This window comes from Mytilus californianus, unplaced genomic scaffold (genome assembly GCF_021869535.1).
Source record: "Mytilus californianus isolate M0D057914Y unplaced genomic scaffold, xbMytCali1.0.p SCAF_8, whole genome shotgun sequence".
Classification (NCBI taxonomy): domain Eukaryota; kingdom Metazoa; phylum Mollusca; class Bivalvia; order Mytilida; family Mytilidae; genus Mytilus; species Mytilus californianus.
In genome coordinates this window covers 40,164,146-40,184,423 of record NW_026262734.1, presented here as the reverse complement: position 1 = coordinate 40,184,423, position 20,278 = coordinate 40,164,146, and the positions used below count along the sequence as shown (strand labels likewise).

General features: G+C 31.2%; 2 protein-coding genes across 6 annotated transcripts in view; one reads left to right on the top strand and one right to left on the bottom strand.

The window, feature by feature from the left end:
• Window positions 1-7,867, top strand: part of LOC127711463 (uncharacterized) — a 35,905-nt gene extending 28,038 nt beyond the window's left edge. The window contains exons 22-25 of the mRNA XM_052217528.1: window positions 1,428-1,786; window positions 3,290-3,404; window positions 4,253-4,341; window positions 6,637-7,867. Of these exons, the coding sequence (XP_052073488.1) occupies window positions 1,428-1,786; window positions 3,290-3,404; window positions 4,253-4,341; window positions 6,637-6,696 (623 nt within the window). The 3' untranslated portion in view covers window positions 6,697-7,867. The remainder of the gene's footprint in view (window positions 1-1,427; window positions 1,787-3,289; window positions 3,405-4,252; window positions 4,342-6,636) is intronic.
• A 368-nt stretch (window positions 7,868-8,235) lies between these two features.
• The window catches only part of LOC127711470 (shell matrix protein-like), a 31,528-nt gene continuing 19,485 nt past the window's right edge, over window positions 8,236-20,278 (bottom strand). For all 5 annotated transcript variants that reach the window (XM_052217541.1, XM_052217542.1, XM_052217544.1 and 2 more), the window contains 4 exons: window positions 18,732-19,090; window positions 16,259-16,349; window positions 10,892-10,968; window positions 8,236-8,576 (listed from right to left, as the gene is read on the bottom strand). In XM_052217541.1, the coding sequence (XP_052073501.1) occupies window positions 8,469-8,576; window positions 10,892-10,968; window positions 16,259-16,349; window positions 18,732-19,090 (635 nt within the window). In that variant the 3' untranslated portion in view covers window positions 8,236-8,468. The remainder of the gene's footprint in view (window positions 8,577-10,891; window positions 10,969-16,258; window positions 16,350-18,731; window positions 19,091-20,278) is intronic.

The window sequence follows — 20,278 nt, the reverse complement described above, 5'->3', positions numbered from 1 at the left end:
AATTATTACACCAGGGTTTTCGATATCACAAACTAGTCAAAACATTTACTAAATTTTATCATCGGTACAAGGACATCATTCCTAAATATAAATTAACATGCAGACGTCTTATACGTTCAGGTATTTCACATCCAATCTTTTATGGTAATATTCTTTACAAAGCACAAAATTGTCGGTATTCACCTCAAAAGCTAACCAAACCTTTAAACAGACTTATTCGGAAGGGATATAGTTACGATACTGTTGTCAAGTCATTAAGAATTGCATATTTTGGTATTAATGATGATTCACTCATAGGGTCTTTGCATCGGAAATAAACATATTTATTCTAAAACCAGTTGTTGGCATGATACGGGTTATGTTCTTCTCATATAATTTATGATGGTATGATACTAAACCCCTAGCGAGAGGGATTGTACTTGATTTTCATATGATGAAGACATTATCTTTCAATCAGTTTAATTGAGGTCTGGAGCTGGCATGTCGGTAACTGCTAGTAGTCCTTTGTTAATGTATGTATCATTGTCATTTTGCTTTGTTTCTTTTGTTACCTATTCTGACATCGGACTCGGACTTCTTTTGAACTGAATTTTACTGTATGTATCGCTGTGTGTTTCTTTATTCTACATTGGCTAGATGTATAGGGGGAGTGTTGAGATCTCACAAAACATGTTTAACCCCTCCGCATTTTTGCGCCTGTCCCAAGTCAGGAGCATCTGTCCTTTGTTAGTCTTGTATGTTTTTTTTTAATTTTAGATCATTTATATGTTTTGGAGTTCAGTATGATGTCCATTTTCACTGAACTAGTACACATTTTTATTTAGGGGCCAGCTGAGGACCACCTCCAGGTGCGTGATTTTCTCGCTGCGTTGAAGGCCCATTGGTGGCCTTCGGCTGTTATCTGCTCTTTGGCCGGGTTGTTGTCTCTTTGACATATTTCCCCATTTCCATTCTCAATTTTATACTGTGTGATGCATTCCGTCGTTTTTCTGTTTATCGAATACTTACAGCGGGGTAAAATGTGTTAGTCATAGATCACAGTTCAACTTGTTGTGCTTAAAGGGTTTATTTCATATTTTTTTTTTCGAAATACCCATAATACAATGATCGTGTCATTCGCAATAGTTATACCATTTAAATTCAATGGTGTAGGTGTGAACCGCATGATAAAGTCAGAACTTTGCAGAGATCTTTTTTTCTTATTCGACGTTAACTATATCTATTAATTTGTTATTAGAATATTGTCACATTTCAGTGATTTAAATTTTGAAAAAACGAAATAAGAAAAAAATGGTATGTAGCGTTCCTTCATTTTATATAATATTTCTTAAAACTTTTCGAATGATACAATGTCTTCAAATAAACCCATCATAGATACCAGGATTAAAATTTTGTCAATTCTTACATAATCTGTATTTATTTTTAAGAATGTCCTCCAAGCATTCATCTAGACTTCTCAAAAATATTAAGCAACAACACACAACTTCAAGGACAAGACAATGTCATATTGGAGAACGGTAAAGGTTTCTTCGGTGGACTCTCATTTATTGCAAATCCACAACTAAACAACAATATATTGCCAACTTTTATTGCCAAACTAAAACTGCGAATGGATCCTACAGGAACAGCAGGTTTTGGGCGCATTTCTTTATTGAAAAGTTGTTCAGGAAACCCAAGATCATCTATTGAAATGTACGCAGAAAGATATAACACCAACAATAAACTGATAACAAAAGTGATGATAAGTGATTTCAGGGAAATAACAGTCAGCAATGATAAGTATGATGTAAGTATGATTTTATCTTTCAAATAGTTACTAAGAATTAGAACAAAACTTATAAATATTATTGTTTATGTTAATGTTATAAATAGCGAATTAAGATGAAATTTGGAAACAATAATCAACACTAACAATGTTGATAAAAGTTGTTGTCAATATGAATATTTTAGCATGTTTTTTTAATGGAACGGTTATCAATATTGTCATCAACAATAAAATATTGCTTTTTGTGTAGATGGAAAACAGGGATTAGAAATGTGTTAGTAAAAAGACAGAAGGTGAATTGAGTTAAATACTGTCATCGTCTTTTAAAACCCGTTTACATAAATGTTACATTTGTCACATCAAGGGTGGTCCTTGCAAAGCAGGATATAATTCACCTCTCTACAATTCTAGTTTTGAGCTTATGCCAATCCTGATATAATTTTCTGGATTGTGGCATTTTTTTCTTCATTTTCTATGAATAGAAGAAACCAGATAGAATGACCAATAATGGCGTCCGGTAGAGTGATATGTGAATTAAATCTTGCAAGATTCATTTAAATGTGAATCTTGATATTTGGATTTGATTTGGTATTAATTTAGTGTTTTCTCATTGCACGATCTGTGTTCTAAATCAGTCATGTAACAGCTTAATTCTATCACCTTCCTCTCAGATAGATCAAACTACACAAAATCTATAACTTTTTAAACGTTTATATATCATACTATGTTCGAAGTATTCCTTAAGAAATATTTGCTTATTTTATTTTTTTTAATGGATAGGGCTATCTTGCATACCTTGTTAGTTATGCAATCATCAAAAGCTTTGAAAATCAAAACGTACTATTTGAAAAACCTTCAAATTATTATATATGCTGGTAAAGCTTAGTATTTCGTTCGTTACAAATTCTGTTTACGGTTATTTTGATTCATATTTATAGTTAAAATTTCACCAAAGTGATTTTTACTGGTTAATCTATTCTATTTTGTTTTCCTGAAAAATAGTATATTGTCTCTGGATAATATTTGTTTGCCATTTCAGTGACGTTTACATGTACATTACATTTCTTTTAATCTTATTTCTATGACACAATGTTTTATTTGATTTTAATGTGCAGTTGCAAAATAAGAAGATGTGGTATGAGGGCCAATGAGACAACACACCATCCAAGTCACAATGTGTTAAAAGTTATCAATTATAGGACAAAGTACGGCCTTCAACACGGAGCCTTGGCTCACACCGAACAGCAAGCTATAAAGGGCCCCAAAATGACTTAACAGGAATGCGTTGTGAAAAATTATTTTTTAGTCTTTTTTTATCTCTTCTTATATACAAAATGTTAATAACCTATTTTGATTTATTATGTCTGTAAAGTTTACAATTTGTTCAGTCTCACATGTGTCCCTTTTTACTTGAAGTTAACATGAAATGCCTTTTTGATACTACTATTACTTAATTACTTATCATTCTATACAAAATATTTCATTTTAACTACCTTATACATGTTCCTTGTGTTTCATTTACAGCTTTATGACAACAAAGTTGTAACTATAACAATTGGTTTCAACAAAAATAAAGTGGTGGTTGAAGTGGCATTAAGTGCAGGAGAAACCGATCTTCAACAAGTAGCTTTCGATAATGGTAAGATTGAATGACATTTATACCTTTATAACTAAGTCAAGAATTTTCACAATGTTTCCTATAAATAAGACAAATTATTTAAGTGTTAGTCTTACGTGATGGCTGCTTCAGACGTGTAAAAAATGAAAACAACACGTTTAATAATTTCATGCGTCCGAAGCGCTTCTTTGGATAAACGAGTTTATATGGATATTGTAGCAACTGTATATAAACATGTCATACTCAAATAAGATTAATGCTACCAAATGACTGCATCATATAAGCTTTTCCATAATTAAGTCACTTCAGTGATGCGTGAAACCAAAATATTTTGAAAATCCAAAAGCTTATACCGAAAGCTTATACAAACTTTGAAGAACTGATATATCCGAAAAGGAAACAACAAAGAACATAACTGAAAAATTAAAAAAAATGAATTCCAGAATACAATTTTAAAATAGACCGACGAAGACCAATAGACTATTAAGACTTGTATACAATTCAATGTAAAAATAATAAATATAACAAAACAATGTCAAGCATTTTGGAAGGTTATTTTTGTTTTGTGCGTATTGGGTTGTAATTGGCTTGTATATCGCATTCGTGTCAAACTTTATTTACTCGTGGTTTATTCTTGTCTTTTATATAAGTTAATGACATATTTGCAAAGCGAAACTGTGGTGATACTAACATACACGGCCTTAATTTAATAAAGCTTATTTAATTGAATGACTTTAAACAAGTGATATTGAAAAGGTAAAAAAAAGACAACTGGACCTAAATATAGCATTTAGATACGTCTACGGTAACGTTTTAATAATTTTTATCTAAACAATACACTAACTAATGCATGATTAATTTTCTAATAGCGCCAAAAGATTTCCTTGCATGTAATGGGGCATTAAATGTTGGACAACCCTTTGATGGAAATGGACCATTTGTAGGCGATATTTATGACGTAAGTAAATTTATTTTTGTATACATCTATTATGTGAATGTTATAATGGATTGGTATATACAGAAGAGAAACAACCTTTCTTGATAGATAACATGGTATAAACTCATCAAAGATACCAGGTATATAAATTATTCCCCGTTGCATGTTTCTAAATAATACTCACTAGCGGTACTCGAATCGTAGGTCAAATCAATAACGATGTTGAAGTGCTTTGATAAGTAAACAATTTCTAAAAGTTATGCCACATTTTGTTGTGTCAATACATTCTACGGGTTGTGTTTCGAATGGTTTTATAATCAATAAATTTACAGAAAAATTACCGATTAAACGAAGAACAAATACGAGTGACTGAAACCAGGAAAACCATTCATTCCTAATGTTGGGCATGCATATATGTATATATTTTTCACTCTTTTGGTCTTTTGGAAAATGTTTTGTGCTGTATTTAGACCCCTCTACCAAGAAATTTGTTTTACATGCACACGTATAAAAATTGCGGTTTTTATCCAACGCAATCATAGGTTTGAACGTGGTTTTCAATTTAGACTTGTTTATATTTTTTCGTTTGGGCTTGTATTAAAATTTCCTTATGGTTTATATGATCCGTTCATCCTATTTCGACTCTTTAAAATTCAAGAGTCTATCCTAAATTGAGGTAAATTATATGGCCTTCCAAATACCGTTTCGATCCCTAACATCACTGAAGAGACATTAATTGTCGAAATCCGAATATGGTGTACAAATTTTTGCACCTCAAGTTTGTGGAATACCATCTTTCTGCAAGTTAATTGTTTTCTATTTGGTATTAAATTAATATTACGATCCATTTTGTTAAATCTGCTGATCAATTTATTTGGCAATCGCCAATGGTAGTCAGCAGGAAACATCCGTTGTTCGACCTGTTAGTCAAATGCGTTTTGTTAAAATATACTTTTTCACTCTTTTGGTCTTTTGGAAAATGTTGTTTATGCTGTATTCAGACCCCTCTACCAAGAAATTTGTTTTACATGCACACGTATAAAAAATGCGGTTTTTAACCAACGCAATCATAGGTTTGAACGTTGTTTTCAATTTACACTTGTGTATATATATATATATATATATATATATGTAAAGTGCCTAGAAAATCAACCTAACGATGTTAGAGTAGATCTGTTTCTTTACTTCCTCCCCGAGCGGGGCTGGACCTATACTTATTATTTCTAACTTCTACGACAACACCACCTAGCATTGCGCAGACACCTTATCCCCTCCTCTAACTATAGCTGATAAAAATCAGCTTTCGTTTCGGGAGGTGTTAATTTCTCGTAGGAATTAAACAAGGATATCTGATACAATACACGAAGTATTCTTCTAGTATACAGAAATGATCATCTACTCATCTCTTCAGTATAATTACAGGATGCTTATCTATTTTTAGAAGCATACAATCACTGTAAATTAATATATGTATATGTCTGCCTATGTGTAGTGACAACTGCAAATTAAACCTTGTCCATCGGATTTCTTATGATTAAGAAATACCAGGCGTTAGAATATGTATAAAGTGCCTAGAAAATCAACCTAACTTTCAAAAGACTGTTTGGCCGTGAATGCTTTTCAACTCTTACCTGATTTGGCCGTTTGACTATTTTGAAACACTAATGCGTCTTGTGTAAACAATAGGGTATTCATTATAAATTTACTTAAATGTTTCCATTGAGGCAGTTAATTGCTGTTCTTTCTATTACCATTAGCTTGAAGGTTTATATACTTTCATTATACAACTTAAACTAACATAAACCCGTTGTTGATTGCAAAAATCAGTCGGTGGGATAATGGGCATTCAAATCGGTCAAATCAACAGTCTATTGACCATAAGCCTTTACTAAGAAAACTGAGGAATGCGCAACACGCACCCAAACAACCGGGGTGATCTTAGCTACTGTAAAAGGGTAGGCAGATTCTGGTACAAATATGACAACCGTCGTTTTAAGTGGTTTATTTCCGTGGAATTTAAATTTCACAATTAAATGACAAAACTTCTTTGTGAGGTATTTTTCGTGTTTGTCCTTGATTTTAATCTAATATCATGAAGAACAAAAGTTTCACGTTGGGATGGGTATCTTTGCGATTTTCTCTATAAAAAAAACCCTCACAAAACTTTTCATGTTACTGTATCAAACTCCATTTTTTTCGTCTTAAGTCATTCAAGTAGTATTTTTGTCAATCCTATTTTTTGATATTTTGGAAGATATCTAGAAATTGTTTAATTCATTACTACATGTTCAATAATTACTTCTGTTTATTTTTCAGTGGACAGTCTACAACGGATGCAACAACATTCCAGCCAGTATGAACTACTTATTCACTTAAAAAGCTGTCAATCAACCATTTTATTCACAAGGTTTTATCGCTCCTTAAGCAAATAATCGATTCCAATTGAGAATATATGAAAAGTTAAAAAGAAATATCTTAGTTGCAATAACCTTTATACTTCTCTATAAAATGATATGTTTGTATAGAATATTTTACTTATCACACAATTTTATTGGTGATGTTAAAAATAACAAGAGATAATCTGTATGCAAATAATACTTAATCGTGTGTAACGTCTTAACAAATATTGTATAAAGGCCAAGTGCTGTACATTTTTGATATGTTATTAAATAGATTGTTGATGAAATATTTGAAGATGCAATACTTTATATTCACCAAAATCTGACTGAAACTATATATGTCTCATCCATTTTGCTTAAGGTCCGGTAGCGTATTTTAAAGCGCATTTCTGATCTTACCGATCAACTTTCCTTCAATCATATGGAGACTGGCATTGATGATTTCATTTATCTGCAAGTAAATAATGCTGAAAGCGTCCGGTTTGTTTTTACTCTCGATGATCAAAAACAAAAGCATGTAATATAATTATATATATTGTCTTTATATTGTCTATATTTTTTGTTTGTAAATACAAGTTTGTTGTTAAGTTCGTAGGACACATGTACTTACAATATATATGTCTTTTGTCAAAGACTTGCATAATATGATATAAATATAAATTTCAAATTTATTGTGACCATGTTTGAGATTACTGGGTTTTTTTTTCCTTTAACTCAAAATATTTATTTTCATATGTCGTGAAATGTTTTTTTTTTTTATTTTGATAAATGTAAATAGTTCATTTACACTGTATTCACCACTAGTGAATATATTCGGAATTAAAAGCCCGATTATAAACAGCTACAGATAAATATAAATAATTGCATTGATATTGTATTATTGTTTTCAATTTACGATACTCATTACATTGAAATAAATGTTTAAACTTCTCAAAACAGAAACTATGAATTATTGACTGGTTATTATGATAAACAATGCAAAGCTGTACTATTATTTTCTACAAAAACACAATTGATATGCACTGAGTATTATATGTTCAAAACATTATTTTGATCATAATGATATATATTTATATGTAAACGGATTTTATTCTTTTCATACATGAAATCACACGAAACATTGTTATAAAACTAATTATGACATCTAACTCTTTGTTTTGTATTTTCTTCCACACAGTTGTTTTATTATGTATTTTTCATTCGTTAATTTAAAAATAAGTTCGGTACCATACCATAAAGTAAAGCTGAAATCGAAAATAATATAAAAGGAGTGATTGAACCCTACAATACTCCGATGGTTAGTGCTCATCGTCCTTTTTATGTATGTCTATTTCAATGTTTTCATTGGTCACCTACATTGCCCTTGTAATTGGTCAGTTGGGTCGGTAATTGAGCATGGTTAAAAATTCTGACGACATCGTAACAAAGAGACAAATGACTGCTGTTGCTGTATAAGAAATTTTCGTAATTATAGAATATACCAATACCAATGTGAAAAAGAAACCGAACAAGTTCGAAGATTTCCCCGTTTATTCTCTATCCTTTTTTTATTTAATATGGCTGATGTTCAACGCGGTAAATGGTCTTGTCTAAAAAGGGGAACATATTCAGTTCTTGTGAAATAGAATTTCAAAATTCATCAAGATTAGCTATTTTTTCTCGGAACGACCTAGCAGCGGAACGTATATGTTATTTTCAAAAAAGATTTACAGAAAAAAGTGTCAAAGTTATTTAGTTGTCAAGTAACTTTCAAGGTCCACGAATATCTAGGTAAGAGTCTCTAGCATCATATGGTCTCAGTGGTCCTTTTCCATTTCCAATAACATAGTCTATATTTACACAGCGATGGATCTTCAACTGCAAAAAAGAAAAATATATATTACGCAAAGTCCAAGAACAATAATATGTGTAAATGCGGGAAAGTAAAAGAAAAAAAAAACAGGCAATTAAAAAAAAGAATAAAAAAACAGGTTAGGAAACATTTCGATCGTAGTGTTATGGAATTTGCCATTAAGAAAGCGTAAATGTGTGAATTTTCAAAACAATAAATCTACAGTCATCTAATGCACATGATTCGGCTAGATTAAACCAATTCCTTTCACAATAACTCTGCGTCATGTACGTTATCTCCTTTTAACAAAGAAATGTCAACGTATCGGTGAGTCTATGAAAGGTATATACTATGAAATTTAACGTGACTCTGTACTTATGCATCCCGTCATTGTGTTGTTTGTATCATTTTTCATTTTTACGTATGTGCTTTGTCCGTGTGACTTTATATGTTTCTTTGATACATATGACGTGTCTCTGTACTTTAATCATCCCGCCATTGTGTTATTGTTCTATTATAATTTTTGCATACTTTGAACGACAAAATTATTTTATATCTCTACCTGTGTGACGTTTACATTCTGACGTCAAACACGCGATTCTACGCCAGAGTTAATGTTAAACCAGTGCTTAAAATCCTTCGATCCTTTATGGGTTGATTTGGCATACATAAATAAAATAGAAAAATAAGTAAGCAATGAACGAGGTTGTTAAATGTGATATATGCTTTTTTGTGCTTCTTTGTTAAATATTTGTTTGTTTTGTTGTGATTAAGATTGGGACACGGTGTTGACTGCTGTACCCCTATTTTGACATTTTTACCTTTTATGTCTGTTTGTTTTATTCACGCATCGTTGTCAATATAATGGAATTTGATGTGACTGTTATACAAGTGAGAGGTTAAGCGCTATAAAACCAGGTTTAATCCACCATTTTCTACATAAGAAAATGCCTGTACCAAGTCAGGAATATGACAGTTGTTGTCCATTCGTTTGATATGTTTGTGCTTTTGATTTTGCCATTTGATTAGGGACTTTGAATTTTCCTCGGAGTTCAGTATTTTTGTGATTTAACTTTTTAGAGAGAGGGGCTTGCCCCGAGCTCTTAATTTCATAGTATATACCTTTTCATAGACTATCCAATTTAGCACATATTTACAACTCGAGTTATCTTTTAATTGGTCTGTTGATAGTTTATTTTGGCTGACTATTGTATCACAGGTGTTTGTAAAACAAAGTTCATTAACTAAGTTTTATGTTTTGTAAATTCATTCACTAGTATCATGGGTATTCAGAATGAAAAGATGGTAGCTGCTGGTGTAAGTTTGCATATCTATATATAGCGGTGTCTTTCTACATGTCCTTATTTAAATGCTGAGATGAAATAATTAATTGACCAAAACAGGCATACATATTTAAATTGCAGTAGGAGCGTTACATGTTTTGAAAACAAAAATCAATTTCACAGTAAAACAGTGCTATAATATTTTTTTTAAATATAGATAGGTGTGCCATAGAAAATTTTGCGGTTAGGCATTAAAAAGCAATTATATGTAGCAATAGATCAATTTGAAAAATTATTGGTTTTCTTTTCATTTCAAAGTAAAAACCTAAAGCTTTATCAGAATATAGATATAGGTGGCACATTCCCTTCAGACATTATCAAGGTTTTTCAATTCATGATGAAATAGATCATGTTTTAACAAGATCATCGAGTTGCCTTAATTTCCCTTCACAAGGTTTCATAGTACATACTTTTTTGTGTACAAACTAATTGCATGGATGATAAATTACCACACTTATATGATAGGTTGGTACTATAATCAAGGTATTAAAGACCATATTAGTTATTCTTTATTTAAATGATAGAAACTTGCAGTTGTCAAAAATATGTTTTAAAATCAAAGGTTTTAATAGCAGGATATATAAAAATCAATGTGAAAACTAATTTGGGACATAGCATTTTATTCTAAAATAGCCAGTGTCAAATTTTGTTTTTAATATCTTGATTACGATACAATGAAATCTTACCCTTGTGGTCATTCATGCATAGTTACTTAGTACAATGAAAAAAGAATGTACGATAAACTTAGAAGGCAAATATAAGCAATTTGATTGGACGATAAGTTGTAAGTATGTGCTAAGTATATTTACTGTCATGAAAGACAGGAATCCACTTGTTTTGATTGTAGTAAGAACTAGCTATTTGATGCATTTTCTATGTGATGCTCACATAAAGAAAGGTTCGAGTTTTATAAATGTGAAAAGTAAGACGATGACAAAAGTTTACAAGATAGCAGAAATAAAGTAAACTTTAAACGGTTTTGAGAAAAAAAAACTTGCATCATCAATATATCCAACATATCCACGTCTGTTGCACATCCCTATCTCAAATCCACCTGATCGTGTATCTAAATGCCCTGCAAGACAAAGAAAATTAAAATTAAATATATGTACCACTGAATATTTGAGAAATTATAGTATGAAATAGACCAAAAAAACACCAACAATGACATTCAATAGAAATAAGATGTGGTAAGAGTGCCCATGAGACAACACTCCATCCAAGTCACAATGTGTAAAAAGTTAACAATTATACATATTATGTAACAGCTGGTTTACAAAGAGACGAATTATATTCTTGCTTTATTGTGTTGAATCAAATGGATCAAAGCATATTAAAAAAAACAACAAAGATATCTTAATATCTCTGTTTTGACCTGGAAAGAACAAAGTAAAATGACAGAAATACTGAACTCGAAGAGAAATTCTAAACGGAAAGTCCTTTATTAAATGGCAAAATCTATAGCTCAAACACATCTAACGAATGGAAAACACCTGTCATATTCTTGAGTTGGTACAGGCATTTCCTTATGTAGAAAATGGTGGATTAAACCTGGTTTTATAGCTAGCTAAACCTCTTACTTGTATGACAGTCGCATAGAATTACATTATATTGTCAAAAATTGGGGTACAGCAGAAATATCATTATGAATAATGTAGAAGGGTTATTGTCAATGAGACAAGCAGTGAAACAATAAAAGCCTAAGTTTTATTTATTGACAAAACGGTCGTGATCGCTAAAAATCACCAAATATCGAAAGAGATACTTTTCACCTGCAATTGCAGACAGAGCAAAGACCTATATACAGATGACTGACAAATGTTCCTTTTGGGATATGTCTTGCACTCACGCCTTGCAATACTTTCACAAGTATGCTTTCAACAGACATACCAGAGCACATACACACCAAAATTGAAGAACCTTTATGAGCACGCTCTATAGCCCAAGCCCTTCATTGTTACTGGGCTTAAAATTCCAAGTTCATGTGTTCATTTTTTTCAAAAGCAATAAAAACCATTGAATCATAATTTTCTGTCGATATGCACATCTATAAAATATATCCTTATTAACTACATTGTTCATGAAATTCTGTTGTGTGGTTTCTGAGGAGTTGCGATGATAAACTGTTGCAGCAGTAAATTATGGCCAAAATTCTAAGTTTGAAGGGGCATAAACTCCAAGAAAAACATTAAATCCCTGATTTTCTGGTGATATTGACATCTACAAAGTATGTCATTATTATCTTCAAAGTTTCATGAAATTCTGTATGTGGTGTCAGAAGAGTTGCGATGACAAAAAACAGGACTGACGGACGGACAGATGGACGGGTCAAAAACATTAAACCCTACGCAACTTAGTTGCATGGGGGAATAATAAATCAAAACCATTTTAATGGATTTGAGATGTATCAATCGTATTTTTTTAAGAGATTTGGCAATAGGAGTACAATGATTAAACAACTAGTATTGCATGACTGATGACAAAAAGAGGTGAAAAATATCACAGGGATATTTTCATTAGTCTTTTGTAGACAAAACGCGCATCTAGCATACATTTTTTTATCCTGGTATAATGATGAGTTTATTCAATATTGTCACACCTAACCTATAAAACCGGTGAACAGCTTCTAAAATTGATCGCTGTTAAAAATAAATTATTATTTAATGTGCGCAATGTAGCCATATCCATTAAAGATACTAAATTCTGAAATACGAAAGAAAATTGGACTATGCAGTAATTAAGTTTAACAACTACAAATATGTATTTAAGATATTCATTTTATATAAACAAGTGATCTAGAATGTAAGAAAATTAGAAGATACAGAGAAGTGGATTATGTGACTTTAATAAAAATGATAAAGATAACCCTCCTTTATTAAAAAGATTCTTATATTCAAAGAAAATAAACTGTTATTGTTCTAAATCGACTGTCATACAAGCGAGAGGTTTAGCTAGCTATAAAACCATGTTTAATCCACCATTTTCTACACAGGAAATGTCTGTACCAAGTCAGGAATATGACTCAAATGTTCAACTTCCTAAATTATATGAAAATAAGGAGATGTGGTATGATTCCCGATGAGTCAACTATTAACAAGAGTCCAAATGATGTAGATATACATTATGTCAGCAACTATAGGTCACTGCGCACCCTTCAACAATGAGCAAAACGCAAAAAACTAAAAATGCATGAATGCGAAACAATTCAAACAGTAAACAGCCAATTTGATGACAAAACAATAAAGAAAAAAGCAAATATGACCGATAAGTATATATCATCTGCTGTGCAAACTTTTATTTTCATGAAAAAAACAGGTCAGACATGGATCTTCTTACATTTGTGTACTCCCTTAAGTCTTAAATCGGTTATAATCTCTTGTTTAGACTCGTTCAACTTTACCTATAAAATGTTGGCATGGTAAGAACTTTCAACAAAAAATTCAAAGCACCAAAAACTAGTATTATTATTCTTTTACATGTATTTGCAATTTGAAAGTCCATTGAAAATGATGTCTGTTCGGAAATTAATCTTTTAAAGTCAACTTGATGGATGATGACAACAAATAGATAATCATTAATAAGTTTAAGATCACGACATCATTTAAATATCATTATGTCAGTCTGTTAATTTTTTTTTAAATGAGTGAACCGTGTTTATTAAGTACTGTCATACACTTTTTATACTAGATGGTACATACATCTAACTCTTAAAAGATCATTGAAAAACTTGATACAAGAAATCGAATAAGTTTCCATAATAAATCAATTGTTCCAGTATCTTAGATACTCGGAAATACTTAACCATGGTGAAAATTAATGATGAATAAGTACGTCCAAATTTATCTGAAATAATGGACGAAAATGTTGAAGATTGTATTTATACTTTGCGTGATACGTAAATGTAAAAAGAAAGAAAATTTTGGTTTTGTTATTTTCATTATAGTATCTTATTTTCCTAGTTGTTATTTCTTATTATATTCCTTTTTTGTAATACGTGTTAAAGTCCGTTAACATCTAACTATTATTTCTGACTAATGTTTTAATGTAATACATGATACGATAGTAAAAAAACAAAGAAGTAGTAGACTATTTAATTACATTCCATTATTTAGCTTGAAACCTTATAATGTCAAATGAAGATGGATGATTATAGCGACAGTTTACATGGATTGTCACATTATGCTTCATTAGAGATGGTTTATAGTAGGACAAGTTCGTATACCATGGGAATTTGTATTTATGTTTTCTCTTGTATGTTGTGACATTAAGAGGGTCTCGATTGATATCTTCAGAGTTGGAATGAATTTTTACTTTGCACAATCTCGTTTGTGATATGGTTATGGAGAATTTTATTCTTTACTTAATAAAGTTTTTGAATTTTTCTCTTCTTTGTTTTATTTTAACCATTTTGTTTTGTTGTGAACAAAAGTTTCAAACGAAACGCAATGCCACAAGTTTGTAGTGTAAAAGACACGGAATAGTCTGAAAATTCAAAATATTCCAAAAACTTAAATTAATGGCAAGGTATGAGTTTATTTTGATAATTTTTAGTTTATACAATTGCTCAGTTGTTATACCACTGTTCTATATTAGAGGATGGTTCAATTATTCCAATCACAGTAAAATAACCTTAATCAAGTAGATGCCGTTACCTTCTGGCCATATGTTTTTGTTTCATAAATTAAGGCAATTTCCCTTGAACGATCTTTTAATTTTTTTAATGTGTTTTATCAAAGGCTTTTTACGACTTTTCTAAGGATATTAGTTTTTTGCTTGTTATTGAAAACTTATTTGGTTGTATATATATGTACAAGTGTTCACTCTCGTGTCATTTTGGTGTTTGATGGATTATTATCTCCAACTAAACACAACTCTTGTAGAGAGAGGTCAGTAAATGGCTCGAGCTATTAGATAAGCAACAACACCGTATTACAAGCTCCAAATCATCGAATGTCTACCTAAGTTGTGATAACGCAAATGTTTACAGACGCAGCAAAAATCACTAACCAGATTTCTGAAGCATGCCTCATTGCATAGAAGTATAAGCCTCTGTACTACCAAGTAGCTTGCATGTTGCCACTCAAATATATTGTAAGAAAATACGATAAATCTGAATGGTCAAAATTAGTAGATAACTGTATTGTATTTTAAATTTGGCCTTCGTAAGAAGTAGATATTACTGTCGCAAATTGAGTTTACCTGGCGACGCGTAGCGGAGATAGGTAAACGGATATTTGCGACAGTAAAAATCAAGTTTTACGAAAACCAAGCTTAAAGTACAATACAGTTATCTCCATTCTAATGCTACATGTTTAAATAAATTAGTTCTAAGTAAATATTTGGCTTAAAATTGTCATACATGAAAAGGTACGAAAAACTGTTATTGTCTTTGGTATCTAAACAATGTGACGTCATAGGTATACTATTGATGTCAAACAGCAGACGTATTTATACATTTTGTATGATTTTGAATGGTTTAAATATTCACAAAAGGAAGATTTTGAGGCACGAAATGGGACTTTTTTGAGTTTTTTTTGTTTTTTTTGAGAAATTACATTCCACAAAAATTCGGAATTTAGAATGGTGGCTTTCCTTAGCTACGGACTGGTAGAACGTGGAATCTAACTCTTCAAAATATTTGTAAACGTCCAACGAAAATTATCGTTACAAACGAAATGCATTAGAATGAATAAAAATGAATAAATGCAACAACATGGAAACAAAAGATAACAATTCAATTATTTCTTTTACATGACAGCCAAACAGCTCACCTAAACTTAAATATATGTCATAATACGACCTTTTAACAGTACATAATATCTAACCGTTTGTCACGCCAGCAATTAACTGTTAATAAGTTAACCAAGTTCAGTTTTTGTTTCAGCCAATTCTTTAATCTTTTTTTTTTCTTACTGACATTATTTCATAGGTTTTTTAAATAGAGAGGATATCTAATATACCTGTCACCAGAATCACTACGGCCACCACACGAAGAACTGTTTGGACGATTATTGAGTGTACAGAAAATATGGTGCATATGATGAAGAACCCTTTACACTGTTTTGTACCCAAAGAAAATTCAAACGTAAATTAGCATTTAATGTTTTATTTCCTGTAAAGTAACAAAAATGACACAGAAAGTTATTGTAATGATCAGACCACATTAAGATCAAATCAATATACAAAACATCCCGTGGATGATCGATAAGTTTGACTTGGTATTGAGGATATAAATATAAGTCAGTATCATATGTTATACAAGGTATACAGCATACTTTTTGCATCTTAAGCCTTGTATGTGATCCGACTAATTTTATTATAACTATAACACATTTCTATACACAAAAAAAGAATCATGATTTTACCTTTCATGGAAACAGCCTGTTCTTCATCATCAACCTTTGCCCTTAATGCTGTTCCATCATATACGTATGTGACATTTTTCCATGCTTTATCCTGTTGACAAACAAGTAAATAATGATAAATTGTTTTTAGTTTCAATGGTTTTTTACGTAAATAATTACTTTCACATACCGTTTAATCCATGGAGGTCTGATCATATGTGAGGCCATTCAATGTATGTAACTAAGAATAATTTGATGTCGAATGCGACCTTTCACTAAATAAGAACTGATTATGAGTTACAGTGCCACTAGTTGAGCAGGAACTACTTACACTTCAGGAACAGATGAGTTAATCACTGTTTTTGGTTGAGTTAGTGATACTAAACTTTAATCTTATCTGTAGTGTTAAGTGGAGTGTTGTCTGTCTGTCTTTTTCATTTAGCCACGACATAGTCTTTGTTCTTTGACATATCTGCTTCATCATGTTGATATCTTCTTTCCTTTTTTTAACATTACGAATTCACTAACGTTCGAGCTGCTTTTAATAATCATCTTTAGTTCCTAACGATTCTATGTACCGTATAGCGGGTTATTTTCGCGGGTGTAAATTTCGCGATTTAGGGGCAACAAAGTATACGAAAATTTTGGCGGTTTTTATTTTGGCGGATTCTTTAATTACAATTTAATTTTTGGCGGATACTGAAATGGGTGCAGTTAAATATTATCATGAGTGACTTGCAACTAAAATTGACTATAAATTGACACTAATTAATTTGGATTAAATACCTGATAGAGTACCTTACACTCTTAAATTATTAATTATTTTATTATGTAACCAATTCACTAATACACACCTGACAGCCAGGGAACAATAGCCTTTCGCATTTATGTTGGTTAAATTAATAAACCATTATTGATCCGACGAACAGGAAAAATCGAGTTTTCAAAACGCTTTAGCTATTAGAAAGTACAGAACGTATGCATAAATTTTCGCGGAAATTAATTTAGCGATTTTCCCTTATCCGCCAAAATAAGCGAAAATAAACACCCATTGAAAATAACCCGCTATACGGTATTATACATCCCTGGATTTCGATGTTTGTGTTTGAACGATCCTTGTGAAGGTAAATCCAGAAAAGCGCTTCAAACGAACGAAATTAATAATATGGTGTTTTCATTCAGAGGGAAAAGTCAAAGCCAAATGTTTTATAAGATACGAGACTTCTCAATAAAATAGAAGCAATGTATTAATAAAATTTACTTTAGGATTTGCAACATAAGGTTCGTGATTCATAAAATAACACAATGTATAAACAGAGGATTTATGTACAACTGATACGAATAATCTTCTCGTGTGAGGAATTCGTTATTTTGTGATGAGGTACTCCTTTTTTGTGTTCATTTTAATACTTTAAAGAGGTTTTGATGGTAAAATTCATAAAACTACGAAAGCCGGATCTTTAACGATTCCTCTGAACATTTCTTTCAAAACCACACAAATGATTGATACTAACATGACTAAAGCAAAAGTTATCGTACATTGTTTACGACTTACAATGTACGACGAAATGCATTGTAAACATGTAAACAAGAAATTATTTACATAAAAACAACAAAACATCGAACATAAAGGTCTGTAATTTTTCTAGAAATTTCAATTTAAAATCTTATATTATTTAACAATACCAGTTTATAATTCGCATAAACAACCAAAAAAAAACATCAAACAACCGATTCATCTGTCGGTTAAGGAAATACTAGATTTTTTTCTAAAATAAAAGGCTTCACAAATGAAAACATTTGACATTAAAATGTTAGTAATTGTCTTAAGATTAATGTTTTGAATGCGACGACTTGTAAATTGAGAAAGCCAACGACTTAAGTACAAATAATAAAACTAAAAACAGGGTTTAATACTTTTTGGGGGTAATGTCAGAACATGAGAACAAACGCTCAAATCAAAAATGCAATATAAATGTCAATCCGAAGAAAACTACTCTAATGAAATTTTCTGTGAATGAATTCCTTGAAACAGGTGTGCACGGGTGTTCAATATCGCACTGTATCTAATATATTGTGAAGAAGGACTGCGTGCTTGCACATTCAAGGTCACAAAACCTACGCCTATGAAATCATTCGTATTACTGTTATAGATTTGTATTATTATTGTTTTGCATAAAGGTATATCTATATTTTTCAAAATTAAAATTTTAATAGAGGTATTTACATAACCAGACCTTAAAATGTGTCGAATGCGATTTACTTTTATAGACGACACGCGCGTCTGGCGCAAATACAAAATTCCAATCCTGGTATCTATGATGAGTTTATTTACCTAATTCTAGTTGTAAATCTGTAATTTCTTCAGGTTATTCTAAAAACAAAACAGAGTCCTTCTTTTAACCAGTATTCCAATAAACAGCATCTTTCATTGAGCGTATATACTAAAATATTGCCAACTGCAAATGAAATAACTCTTGATTTGTATGCTTACCTTATATGGTAATCGGATTTCGGCAGGTCCACTAGAAACGGTATCTGCTCTAAAAATAACTTCTTTATTTCTTGGCGCTAATGCAATTTCAACAGCACCTAAATGATGATCCTTACAATTAGAAACTAAAACTTGTTCATCCGGGCCTCCTGGGAAATCGTAGAAACGAAAACTTATTGTCAATTTTTGTCCAAAGTCAATATTTGAATACAACCATATCGTTAATTGTCCGATGCCGTTAAATCTACCAGCTTTAGCAACAGAATCCACGTGACCATTATTACCAATGGGAATGTGTGTGCCACCATTGTCTTTAATTGGTTTACTATCATAGTCTAAATTGATTTCTGGTCTGCAATCTGAAATTGAAGTAACAGACTAATATATTTCAAAATAAAGTATAGATTGATAAATAGACACGTGAGTAAACGTCAAGTTTTGGTCTTGAAGTATAAGTTCTAGGTACTGACGTTGTTTATCATCTTAATTACGTGTTATAGTGTTCTTTTATATGTGTTTGTAAATTATTAACCTTTATTTTTAGTCCATATTTGGTAATATCCTTTTGGCGTGGCTCGATACATCCCGCCATTGTGTTATTGTGCTATAGTCATTTTCTGTACTCCTGCATTCATTTTTGCTTATGTGCTTTGTCTTTATGCCATTTTGATTTTCTTTGTTGACATATTCATCTGTTTGTATAGTGATTAATATTATAACACAATGTTAAATAATGCACCCCTATTTTTTTTACATTTTTTCCTATTATGTCTCTTTGTTTTGTTCAGATATTGTTGTTAATATAATGGAATTATATGCGACTGTCATACAAGTGAAAGGTTTAGCTAGTTGTAAAACTAGGTTTAATCCACCATTTTTAAAAACATGTAAACGAAATTATTTACCGTGTAAAAACAACAAAACTTCGAACATAAGGGTCTGTAATTTTTCTAGAAATTTCAAATTAAAATTTTATATTAACAATACCAGTTTATATTTCGCATAAACAACAACAAAAAAACATCAAACAACCGATTCATCTGTCGGTTAAGGAAATACTAGATTCTTTTCTAAAATAAAAGGTTTCACAAGTGAAAACATTTGACATTAAAATGTTAGTAATTGTCATAAGATTAATGTTTTGAATGCGACGACTTGTAAATTGAGAAAGCCAACGACTTAAGTACAAATAATAAAACTAAAAACAGGGTTTAATACTTTTTGGGGGTAATGTCAGAACACACATAAAAAAATACAATATAAATGTCAATCCGAAGAAAACTACTCTAATGAAATTTTCTGTGAATGAATTCCTTGAAACAGGTGTGCACGGGTGTCGGTATTTTCGTTGTTTTACTTTTTTCAATAAGACAACAACCCGATGGCAAAATAAGCAGACGATATCTAGAGGGTAACATACAGTCTTCGTCAAATGACATTTGTCTATACAAAAGGTTAAGTTCTATAACAGTCCATAAACTATTATATACACCTCTTTATTGTTGAGCACTGTACTTTGAACTCTAGATGTCGTTTATGTTTTAGTT